Source organism: Anticarsia gemmatalis, chromosome 24 (assembly GCF_050436995.1).
Source record: "Anticarsia gemmatalis isolate Benzon Research Colony breed Stoneville strain chromosome 24, ilAntGemm2 primary, whole genome shotgun sequence".
Taxonomy (NCBI): domain Eukaryota; kingdom Metazoa; phylum Arthropoda; class Insecta; order Lepidoptera; family Erebidae; genus Anticarsia; species Anticarsia gemmatalis.
Window position 1 is genome coordinate 7276846 of NC_134768.1, and position 12882 is coordinate 7289727.

At 31.7% G+C, this 12882-nt stretch overlaps 1 protein-coding gene across 2 annotated transcripts in view; it reads left to right on the forward strand.

Annotated features, from left to right (window-relative positions):
- Nucleotides 1-978: 978 nt before the first annotated feature.
- LOC142983447 (uncharacterized) overlaps nt 979-12882 on the forward strand; it is a 30672-nt gene continuing 18768 nt past the window's right edge. Inside the window, exon 1 of one of the 2 annotated variants that reach the window (XM_076130321.1) lies at nt 979-1432. In XM_076130321.1, the coding sequence (XP_075986436.1) occupies nt 1090-1432 (343 nt within the window). In that variant the 5' untranslated portion in view covers nt 979-1089. The remainder of the gene's footprint in view (nt 1433-12882) is intronic. The other variant, XM_076130320.1, reaches the window with a different exon arrangement.

A 12882-nucleotide genomic window follows, 5' to 3' on the forward strand; every position in this document is an offset into this window, starting at 1 on the left:
AAGGTTCTATTGAATATTGTGAACTTTAACCTCCAAAGTCTAAGATGGATCAGTAAATTATTCAGGCATCAAAGAATCAATTTAAAAGGGCTGGAAACTTATTTAACAAGTAAAGCGCCGCAGCCGCTTAATGATATGCGCAATTAGGCAAAGTGTCAAGTTTGAGGCAACAGATGTTGCTTAGACAATATTCTTGAATTTCTAATACTTTAGCCTTTTCTATAGACTTGTTTCGATGTAAATGAAACCAATATTTACAAAATAAACTTGTGTTTTCAAACTGTGAACTTTATTTTACTTTTATGAAAGACTTTTGTTCATTTTTTATTGTGGAAAAAGGTTAATAATTTCGCAAGGGACATTTGCTGTCTTGTTACTCCTTTCAGCATCGGTAGTGCAATAGATGGGAAGACAACTCGTGGCAAATAGATCGATAGTCAGGGACTACGTAGTCCAGAGTCATCACTACCGTCATATTTCATATTAAATGCTCATAGTTTCACGCACATTTCATTTATTACTCAACATAATAATATATACGACGAGTGACTGTCTTAGTAATAATAAGGATAACCGAAATAAAACCAAATAACTACCTTAGCAACTTAAAAACTAAATGAAACTAATGGCAGCTTAATCAAACTAATTTACTATGTCTAATATATTATTGTCAATCTAACCGCTATATAAATTTGCTAACACTACATATGAAAGTAAAATATTGATTCACTATACCTATTAGCGACGTATAGCAAAGCGAAACGAATTTTTTTGTGTAGCACTACAAAATATTCAATAAAGCACCTTAAACGTGCGGATCACGGAAAATTGTCGAACAAAAACATTCACTGTGGAAAGAAAAGTGGTATACGGCAACATACACATGCAAGTAAAGAACTCAATGAAAAAAATAATGCACACGCCGCCCGCCGTGGTCAGTGCAGCGTGACGGTAGATAAAAATGATCAGGCGGCCATACAGGGACTCATTAACCAAGTAGCCATCGATCTAGATGGTACGGTAAAACGTGACCCACAAATGGATTGGTGAATTCCTGTGACACAGTGTTTGTGAAAGACGTAGGTGAAAATGAATCCCCTTATCCTATTTGTCGCTTTTATGTTGATGAGGGATGTGAGGGCGATAGTTGAACTGGACTGTAGTGATAATGCTACGTGTATCGATAATATGGCAAAAGAGATAATAAGGAGTGTCAGACAACAAAGAACTGTGAAGGTGTTCGACGTGCTGACGATAGAACCGCTGCAAACGAGGCAGGCGAGGATGGCGAGATCGACTGATTCTTGGCTGGATGCATTCCTGGAGGGCAACGCGTTCAGTTTTGACTGGAACGACTACACCTTCAGAGTGTCCCAGGCGGATGACACGAACGCTCTGGATCTAGAAATATATCAAGGGCGGACTGCTAAAGGTAAGGACGAAATGAAAAAAATACCTCCGATATTTAAAAATTGTAAAGCTAATAATCAATCAAAAATAGGTCAGATTTATATAAATTCATCAAAATCTAAAAAGTGGCCACAATAACCAAATAGGATTCCAATTTCAATTTACACAAGAAAATAAATTAAGTAATTTTAAAGTTAAAAATCACGAATCAAATTCTCCTATATTTTTATAACCATTACCAAAAGTAATATTAACGTCTACGTTTTGACCTGTTTCAAGTTATTTAACGATTTTGTATTAAAAAGAAAGTTTGAAACATTGGCAATGACTAATTGAATGCGCACAATCAGATTAATGCTTAGTGTGTGTTAATTCTATCTATGAGTATGAGCACGCTTCGTTGAGTTTAGCAGACCGTTACACAGTAATGCGTTGTATACAAGATGTTGCTTTAAAGAATCTTTCTCGAATATAACTTCTATGTAAAATTTGGCTTTGGGATATAGACACTTTATTTAGTGATGTTAATGTTTCTCAGAGGAGACAATTGGTTCTATTTCCTTTCTCGATATTTTGCTATGTGTATGGTATTTTTGATTCTTATTGTTTTCTTTATTAGCGTCTATCTCATCTCCCGACTGGACCAGCTTTCTTTCTCCATTTCGTTCTATCTAGGACATCACATTTTTTTAGACGACAGCCTATTATCCATGTGACTTTTCGCAAAATTTTAGCCTGCTCTAAAGTTTCTGGAAGAAATCTGATAACAGCCACCTGAATGTTAGTAATTATGTAAATGCCCTTTTACCACCAGATAGCATTTCTGAACTTTCATGAACATCGTCACATAAAAGTTAAATTATCTATAGAGTATGCTAGAAACATCTAAAATAACCAATATTGAAGAGTAGTTGCTCCTCTAAATCCAATCATACGCGAATTCTATGTTTTTTTTCACGTCATTCCAAATCACAATTATACATTGTACCACTTTCTGAGAAACATTCACGCAGTAATTACTGTGTAATTGGTCATATAATCTAATTGTAGTTCTTACGTTAGATTTATTAGTGTCATGATTTAATTTTGCTGCACGCAAAAGTGATTCATCATCATTAGCAGCATCCACAGATTTTCTATCAACTGCAAGGCATAAGTCTTTGAATTTTATGTCCACTCTTGTCCACATATTTTCTTAGAAAACGATAATTTTAATTTTAACTATATTATTTATTTTGCCAATTAACCGAATGTGTATTAAAATCTACTTCTGGAGTAATATATTCACCAACAATATATTTATTATATATGTCATGTTTGCAATTAAGTTCTATTATTTAGTATTTCTTCAAGTTTTACCTTGGTTTCATATCCTACTACATCAGAATGTATATCAATTGTGCTACCAAATTATTCACTGCTATCAAATGAATAAGTTCCTATATTAAAAATAGTCACTGATAAACCGACAAGTTGCTGTTTCAAAATCTTGCCTCTAAATAATTCCTTCTTAAAATTCTTTGACACAAATGTGAACACCGACTATTTCATGTTGAACAGTAATTATCTCCGTGAAATCTCGTTCCGGCTTTCCTTCAAAAGAATTTAGTTTAGAATCATCGTCTTGAACACTGTTCGTTAGTGTATCAATGAATTATTTATACATTTCGTTTATATCGCCCGCGATCTTTGAGTTTTAGTCGGTCTGAGCACGCGTTTTGAATATTTCATTAACATTACACTGCTTATTTCGAAGTAGCCTCTTGGGTGGGATAAAATGTTTTGTTTGCATTTTCGAGTACAATGTTCAGGTTTTGTTCATGGCTGTTTAATATTATTAAGCGTTTTGATGTATTACACTCTTGTGTGTGATTCGTTTTTTGTTTAACAGCGTATCATGTATAGTAGAATGTTTTGGAGCGGTTTGAAAATTGGGTGTACGGATTTGATGGAAATTTAGTGACATGCAAAGCTTGAAAAATAAAAACCTTTGAACATAACGAAGCAAATTGCGCCCTATTCTTTAGAATTGAAATGTGCTTAACTATTTGTTTTAGTTAGTTTTGTAGTTCTTTTGTCTTGTGCTTTGCACGTTATTAAAACAAAAATTAATTTAAATTACCAATCTCTATGTTCATTTTAGAACCAGCAATAGCATAATATTGTATATTTACTATTAATAACTGTATTAATAGTAACTTCTTAAGTCTAAACAATAAAAAAAAACATTAAAAGTACTGCTACTTATAAAATCGTAATGTGACTAGAAAGCGTGAAATGTAAGTACAAACCTATAAATTAAATAATTAATTAGCGGACAGCTGTTTAGTTTTTAATTACCTCATCTCGAGTTGTAGTGGTTATAATTAGCAACATACTTATTAAGTTATTGTGTAATTTTGTTAATTTTTATTATTATATGTGCGAAATAAGCATATTTTTCTTGAGTAAACTATTGTTCTCCTTTCAATGAAATACGCATATAAGAAAATATATTTATGATCTTGAAACGGCATAGATTAAAAAAAGTGAATCGATTTTATTAGTTTAGTTTCCGATTTGATTGATACGCAAACATTAAAATTGAATTTCAATTAAACTATGAAAATCACTCATTTAAATTTTGATGTTAAGAATTAAAAAAATGCTCACATTTTGATGAAAAATAAATATTGCTGCTTTGGTTGAACCAACTAACTGAAATCTAGGAAAGATTTACTACACACTGAATTTCAAAATCTTCGGTATTATGAAAAAAAAATCTACTATCTGAAGCACTTAATGCCTAAACAAGGCTTGACAAGCGACATCTCCTTTATCCCGTAGAAAATGTAAATGATTCCGCCCACCATCGATTATTGGCCTTTATAATAACTTTTCCAATCTGCATACAAATTTATTTTGATTAAACGTATTGAGGTGAAACGTAATTATGCCATTATAGATTATATTGAAAATTAATATCTTTGAAATTGTGGATGTTTTTTTTGTGTACTTATTATTATTTTTTGTTGGTATAGTATCTATGTTAGAATATAATTTGGTAGTTTACAAACACAAAAAATCCCTAAACGGAGTTTATATTTTGTCATTAAACAGGTCTTATTAAGATAGATAGATCTACAAAATCTACAAGTATGTAGAACTTTTCGTAGCCGATCAGCTACGTCGTAGACCTGTCGTTAGATCAGTCGGATATACATGAATACCTTTAGCGCGATGCTTAAAACTATTTCCTCAAAATTAAATAGAAGTTTATCATTATGGGAACAGAGGAAACAGTTAAAGTCAAGGTATTTTTATATACCTTTGTTTACCTCCTCTTTAAAAGCCGGTGCAAAAAAAATGAAAGAAAATAGTTCAAAATAGCTATAAACATAAAATTTGATTTTATAGGATTCAGAATAAATATTTAATAGTTTTATTAAGCTTTACTTAATAAATTTACTCATAGATAATCTTTCCTTTACTTTAGAGATTACACGATCACACCTTCCTACCTTTAATTACAATCGAATAACTCGATCACCACTATTCCTTTAAAGCAAAAGCCGCAGTATTTTAATTAAGAACACGTGTCTCGATAAACCTTCCACGTAATTGATGAGACGAATTATTTTATCTCTCTACGTATCGAAGAACGATAAAATATGTTAACTATAGGTATAAAAAAAGAAAAAAAATAACAATCCTATACAAATAGTGCAAAGTCTATGCTCTCTGTCTATCTGTTACATTTTAAAGGCTAAATGGCTCAACCGATTAAGATCAAATTTGGTAAAATTACGTTAATTTAATAAACAATAACACCTAAATAAAATTCGCTAAAACCGATACGCCCTCAATTCAATAAATTGGCGAATTATATTATATTTTTATTGATGATTTAGAGGAGAATGATGAGAATATTTTGTTTTGAGACCAACCTAATTTATAATCAATGATAAAATCAGAAAACTGATTTATTTTTACAACGTTGTTTTTTGTTTACTTTCCAGTTCCAATAAAATCCAAACAAAACACTCTTTGTATAGACACCCTTTTCACAGAAAACACACATGAACGTAACTCATTACCACACACAAATACATGCGCACAGACACATTCATACATTGTACCTACATACGAAAATTTGTCTGTTTGCTTGTCTGTTACGCTACACTACACCAATGTTACTGTTACTAGTCTATACTATAATACGTATCTACATATATACTAAAACATATTCACATTATCAGGGTGTGCATAAGGATGTACGAATGTTTGCTACATACGTCTTTTGTCATTTTTGACCATGTTTAAAGCTAAATTAGTATGTTTGGAGAAGATCAAACACTGTATACTACTATTAATCAGATCTTACAAGACGATTATTAGTAAGAGAGATAGTTTATTACCTGGATTAACACACAGAAACCTTTTTACCTCTGTAAATCTTAAAACACGGACGAAGTCACAGTCAGAAGCTAGTAGCCTAATAAACGCTAAGACGAAACTCATCACTTGCTTTAAATGCGAAAGCCTCCTTTCAGTTCGTAATTACAAGGATTTGATTCAGTATACGTTGTGATGTACACGTCTATCTTTAGAATATTTACCACGAGTTCTCACTTTGTATGGGCTCGTTCTAGAATCCTTTGTTTACTAAGATCTCTCTTATTTAGACTAGGTATTCTAGGTTTGGAAATTAATTATGTTTGTCCTGGTCTCTTAACGGCATAAGTGTATGGAATAAGGTAGTAAAAATGTAGAAAATACCAATTCAATTTTTTTATTTTGTTATGTAAAAGCCACAATAATATATACTAGTCTTGTACAAAAATTCATACATAATTATATTACGTCTGTTATACTCGAAGACGTAGACAAAGGTGTATCAAATGTACATACCTTCATTTTTCTATTGCCATAATTTATTATTACACATGTTTAAATAGTAGTAGTAAGAAATGAAAAGTAGTATGCTTCATACGTATTTACAGCTACTCTATTCATATAACTCTGTTCTTAGAATCATAGATTTTGAAGTTAAAATGTCTAAATAGTTCCAGTCACCTTTCCGTTAATTAGCCTTTTAGCAGTAGTTGTTCCTTGTTAATTTTAAACGAAAAAACTGCATGAATTTGGAACCTCAAGTTGAGACTAGCACAAGCTTACAGTAAAGACCGAAGCAGCCTTGAATTGAACTGAAGCGTCAAGTGTGTAAACTTACAACCGGATATTAAAACTGAAACAGACGTTTGAACTAACACAAAGACGTTTCAGTATTCTACCAATAAGACTGTATTCAGGGATTTACTTGTTGTCTTACGCGAGGAATGTAACTTGATGCTATACAACATCCCCTGTCAGTTAGCCATTTGTAAGAAACTCAATAACGACAATACGAATAGTTTTGTATTCGGTTTCACCCAATAGACAAAATAGTTTTTAAGGAAATTTTAAAACACTTAATTTTCCAATTTGACTATAGTTATCCAACTTGAGTATTATATAAATAGGTTAGCAGCTTACGGAGGTATACAAAAATCTGCATTTAGACGATCAGTAACCCGCATATAAATTATGCTTTCCAAGGTTTTCTACTGCGTTATCGGAATATAGTTCTATGTAAATTCGCCGAAATTGATGATTGTTGAAATAACTAAATTTCTTTAAAGAACTCTCTTTTGTTCCTAAATTCCTGCACAAATAGAAGTTTCGATAGATAGAGTACTCGACATCAGATAACAAAAAAAATCTGAACTCCTAACAAACTTGTATTGTGGGTGTAACATACCTGACCTTTGAGAAAAGTAGGCGTTGCTAAGTATATCTTTAGTACAGATTAATATGATAAAAGCAATAATCGTGAAGTATATTTAAGAAAGCATTTCCAGTTATCTGGATGAAATAAAAACATATTATAGTAAAGTCGCTGTTGCTGTGGTGACATACGGAGGTTGAAATTAAAAATGGGCACGGCAAGACTTTTCTGCGCAACGTATTTTTAAAATATGTAAAGTAAAAAGTCTTACTGGTTGTTTTTTCCTTTTGAGTGCATGTCCATGTTAAAATACCCATATCAATTTGATACACATCTTATCTACTACAATTTACTACTATTATAAAGAATAAGTAAAGGTTTACATTCTTATATTTTTTTGGTATAATGCGCTGCCAATTTTAAAAAGGTTTGTAGACTCTAATATAACTAATCAGAGTTTAAAGCTTTTGCTATTTTTGTATTCCGAAACGATTTTTGTTAATTGAAATAAAACTGTACCAATGCTCTCTTTTTCCTTAAAATGGAGCAAAATTTGCAGTACATCAACCGTGAAGGTTTTAATCGATTCTAACCCACGAATTATAAAGACAAAACGCGGCTGCCCAAGATTCAACTCAGTGTATTTACAAAATAGTTTATGACATAATATTATACTTATACATCGTCGCAGAATGTTGGTTGTAATATACTTTTATTACAGGTAATCTAGTTTTCGTCGACATTACCTCAAAGCTATGCTACCTTACCTTTATAATGGTTTCCAGCATCTTCGGGTTTGTTGCTGTTATTTCTCAATTATAATTTAGGTGCTTCTGTGTTTTCTCCAGTTTTATTTCGTACACTACTGACGAATAACAAATATGTATTTGACTTTTGAAATATCTAGAATACTAGTTCCTACGAAAAACAGTTTTGCTGATCAGTTTTTACAGCAAATATCTCTTCGCTTTTCTTCCAGTTCCTATTTACCTACTAAGATAAAAATACGGAAATTTATCAATTTATTTATAAAGGTTAAACTTCTCAACACATTTGAAGATTTTTGGTATATAATTATTATTATAGTAAAAGATTCCGATTTGTAGGTTTCTTTATATTCCAAAAACCAACCTTTGGAAAACGTAGTTAAGCATTACCTGTGTAAACTACGCAAGTCAACTAGTTATTGTAGAACTTTAGCCAAGAAGGCTTCTAGCCTACAAAGCTTTTTGAAATCGTGAATACATTTTCCTTACTTGAAGATCGAAAACTGCGTAATAATAAAACCGAACCTTTGCATGTTACAAGTAAATATCTTTAAGAGGCAAATCGTTTGGGATTACGAGAACGTGAATATTTAAAACGCTGTTGGCTTATATTATGAGGATTCAAGCTGTAATGTTTTTCTTTATAAAGATAAGTCGGTGATATTTGTTTGTATGTTTGTTAAAAGTACTTGCTGACTTGTAAAGTCTTCTACTAATTAAATTAAAACAAAAATAGTTTCCTTTCAGAAATGTGTGTTTAGCTGTGAATAGGTTAAGTTTTAAAGTAATATACAATATGCCATTTTTTACTATTTTCGCGTAATATTGTTCCGAGTAAAAGATAAGCTATAATTTGACTAGTTATTTTAATTTACTCTAAACAAGTCTGCATTGCATATCGACCTGAATTACTAATTAATTGTTACCTATTTTTAAATAAGTTAGGAAAATATACACATTCAATAAAAAGTAAAAAAAAAAAGAAACTGATAAAAAATGAACGTAAACAGACCCACTAGTAAGACTTAGTGTGACATATTTAAGGCCTGTCCTTCGGGAACATTGTGTGTTTCGAAATTTATTTCAACATTCAACATCAAGGAGTGCGGTTCATTTCACCAATCCCCATTGGAAAAGTCAGTCGTAATTTTTGCGTACATCACTGGGAATACGTTGGGAATACTTTATTCCTATTGTTGGGAAATTATTCCCAATAGTACAAGTGTTGTACTGTCTAGAATAATATACACGTGTGACGTGGGTTTCGTGGGTTTATTGGGAGGGTGAAGATTTAAATGTTTTTGTGAAATTTAAAGGTAAAATAGGTATTATATTTTTGTAAAACTTAAAGGTTAAATAATGTAGTTTATTCTAAAATGTGATTTTAAAACTTATTTTTCGTTCGCCTATTTATCTTATTAATATTTTATTTACGAATCCAAGTCAAAATACTCTCAAATAAAGTTGTTTTCTCAAAACATCGCGAATAAAAAATTCAAACAATTAACATCCCCGTTTTCTCTCACACAAAATGCCTTACCGAGAACCACTTTTCAAGACTTTCCATCTGTCTTTTGCTGTAGAAATCTCTCGACAGACGTCTACCTTGACAAGAAGGCTCAACATTGAGGGACCAAAAATAAGACAAATAAACCAGTAATTATAATGTCCAAAAACTTTCCCAAAAGGATTTGAAACGTGAACTTGTCACAAAATATTTAAATTTATTCAATAATTTCCAACTTCTGTGCTTTTGTTAACTTTACTATTGATATCAAACAAATAATAATATATAAAGTTCGTAAAACAAAGGGCCTGTTGTCGTTTTGAAATAATTTCGTAAGCTCAAAGGTTTGTTTCCAGGGGCATGACTCTGAAGTCAGGGGATAAAGGACTTGCGACTGTTAGGGTGACGTTCATAATAAATATACAATTTGAACAAATAAAAGGCTAAATCTAAGTGTTTTTTCCCGTCTTATCCACATTTTTTTTCACTTTTCTATTCTATTTTGTTTTTTTATTTATGTTTAAGTGGAAAGGTTACAGAGTTTACATAAAGCCTAGGACGTCAGATGCTATTTTGTTTGGTTTTAATTCTTTGAAAAATGTTAATGTGATTCCTAGTTATATTAAATTACTAAAAAGAACCCAGTGTAATGAAATTTAACACAAACTGTATAATTATTTATGAAAAATCTTTTGACATCATTGACATAAAATCCAACCAAAATTTTAAACCATAAGCTATATTACAATTTGTAATATACTTTTTATTAATTATTAAGTATAATGTGTGAAAACAGCCTTATAATATAAAAGCGACAATAGATTTCGTTTGTTTTAAGCATTATAGGTATAATATTGGTTCAAACACAAGCGATGAGGAAAGGTCACAGATTTTACCGCCTAGCGCGTTGCTATGTGGTTTCTTAATAAAATATCATTTGAATATTGAACGGTAAGTGTGGATGGCAACAAGATGTTTCTGAAAAACACTTAAGAAAAGGTTGTTTTGGTAATATTGAACCGGAAAAAATCTATTAAGGAACGAAAATAAAATATCTTTGTACCCAAAAAGGATTTGTAGAATAATTACAGGAAATTGTAAAACTAAAAAAAAATCAAAATTTGCAAGCCCAATTTTGTGCATTCGTTCATAAAAAAACATCTTTACTCGAATATCCTGCATTTCTCGGAATTATTGCAATATTTTAATTACCGAAATAAAGAAAATACAACCCAAAAATGGTAGCAAAAATTATTTAGTGTGAGAATTATTTAAAACATTGTTAACAAAAAAAAAATACAAATTTATGTTGTACTTCTATGGGTGTTTACAGGCGTAAACGCTGTCTTACTCAGACAAAACTTCAGTTTATAAATAAATAAATTTAACCCATTAATGTCCCACTGCTGGGCAAGGGTCTCCTCCCGTAATGAGGGAGGGGTTAGTCCTTAAGTCCACCACGCTGGCTAAGTGCGGGTTGGGTTAGTAAAACTTCAGGTTGGGCTAAGTAAAATAAGACTCCCATACTCCACGGACTCCTTTAGCAGACCTCCAGGGATCCACTGACTACTTGCTTCGAAACTCTATCTAAATAACTCAGTGAGAGGGTACTGAGGTAGAAAGCGCCATGATTGTGTCACCTTCCATGGGAATAAACTCTCTTTCAGTCCCCACTTTCCCGTGCTAATTACGAACCAGTAGTTTAATTACGTATCTAATAATAGTATATTGTATTGAAAGCGAATAGTCTCAAGTACGTTAAGAGAATGAAGACTTACTACATTATTAGTAGCTGGATGTGATGTTGCTAATTAGAACTGTGGTCGCTTCTTGTATTTTTCATTTTACTATATTTCATTACTTATCGGCTTATAGGTAGTTGTATGTTTGCTTGTTCGAACTTCATATACTATGTTGTATGCAGGCGGATTTAATATTAAAGACATTGACTACTAGTCTATCCAGAGATTGACTAAAGGAGATCTTTAAAAGAGGAAGGAGAGTAAGTTGAGTCACTTTCTCAAACTCTCAGTCACTCTCTGAACCGTGTTTCTTTTCTTGTAGATTTCATTTTTTTTTTTTGCAAAAGTAAACCTCAAGATTAAAAATGTATAAATTACAAAAACAAACTATGCCATGCTGTAGTTCTCAACGAAAATTAGCAGATGCAGTCTTAATATACCTAATGTTATTACGATTCATTTAGGTCTGTTTCTTTTGAATTTGTTGAGGTCAAAGGTTAGATTACGTAAAAGTGTCAAAATATTACACTATTTTTGACCAGCTGAAATGAAACTAATATCACGAAAGTTAGTCTATCCAGACTTAATATAATATATATCTAATAGTCTATGTTTTCAAAAAGTATGTCGTTAATTGATTTATGCCCATTCCCACATAATTTTAAATGTATATATGTTACTATAGAAGCCCGAACTGTGGTAAATCCTAAGTTTTTTTTTCAAACCACCCAGAAGGAGAAACCCCGCGAAGCGGGGCTCCGGCGACATCTCGACATCATCAAGTGAATAGAGGTAGAAGTTCGAAATAAAAGAATTGTTCGGACTTTTACCATTGAGAGTTGGTAAATCTAAGGTTTTACCGGAAAATCTTAGGATTTACCACAGTCCGGGCTTTTACAGTAACATATATACTATATATGACAAGGCATATTAACAACAATGTAATTTAACTTGATACAAGTTAGGTACTGACAACTTTAGCAGTAACATAACTTAAAACTTATAGTAATTACCCTATCTTGTTAAAATTCATGTCGTATTCACGCAATTTACCAACAGATAGAAAAGTTTCGTATTATTACTACTTAAACTACATAATATTTCTTATTGGATATTTGTATTTCTCATAATATTTTTTAGCGTCTTACTTAAGTCTCAATAATGGATTCTTTTGAGGAAATAATTCATTTTTCACAATTACCACAGATGGGTTATTTTGCGTCATTATCGACTATTGTATATAGGTAAAAGATTTTTGTATATCTTTTCCAAACAACTGTTTTTAGAAATTTGCGATACGATAAATAGAAGTTGAATTGTCTAAAGATTATTCGTTTTACTATATATATTTAATGACAAGTAGTTCAATTCTCTACTACTATCGACTACAGACAACCGACCTATCATCGAGAAATTTTGTATGAAAATCTGATCAGCGCCTCTGACGGGCGTCTTAGAAACTTTTGTTGGCAGTACATTCTCAATGTCAAAATTTCGATAGCTTGCCGGTTGTCGGTAGTCGATAGTGGTAGAGAATCGAGGTAAAGTATTGTACATCACAAGTTTATCAGTGTCCTTCTTAGAAGTATTTTTATCCAAGCAGTTACATCAACCTCTTAATTCATGTTCTTCGAAACGATGTTGGCAGTTTCCATTTTTCCTCTTTTGAAGCGATGACAAGTCGTAATTTTTGCTTCAAAGGGTGTTACT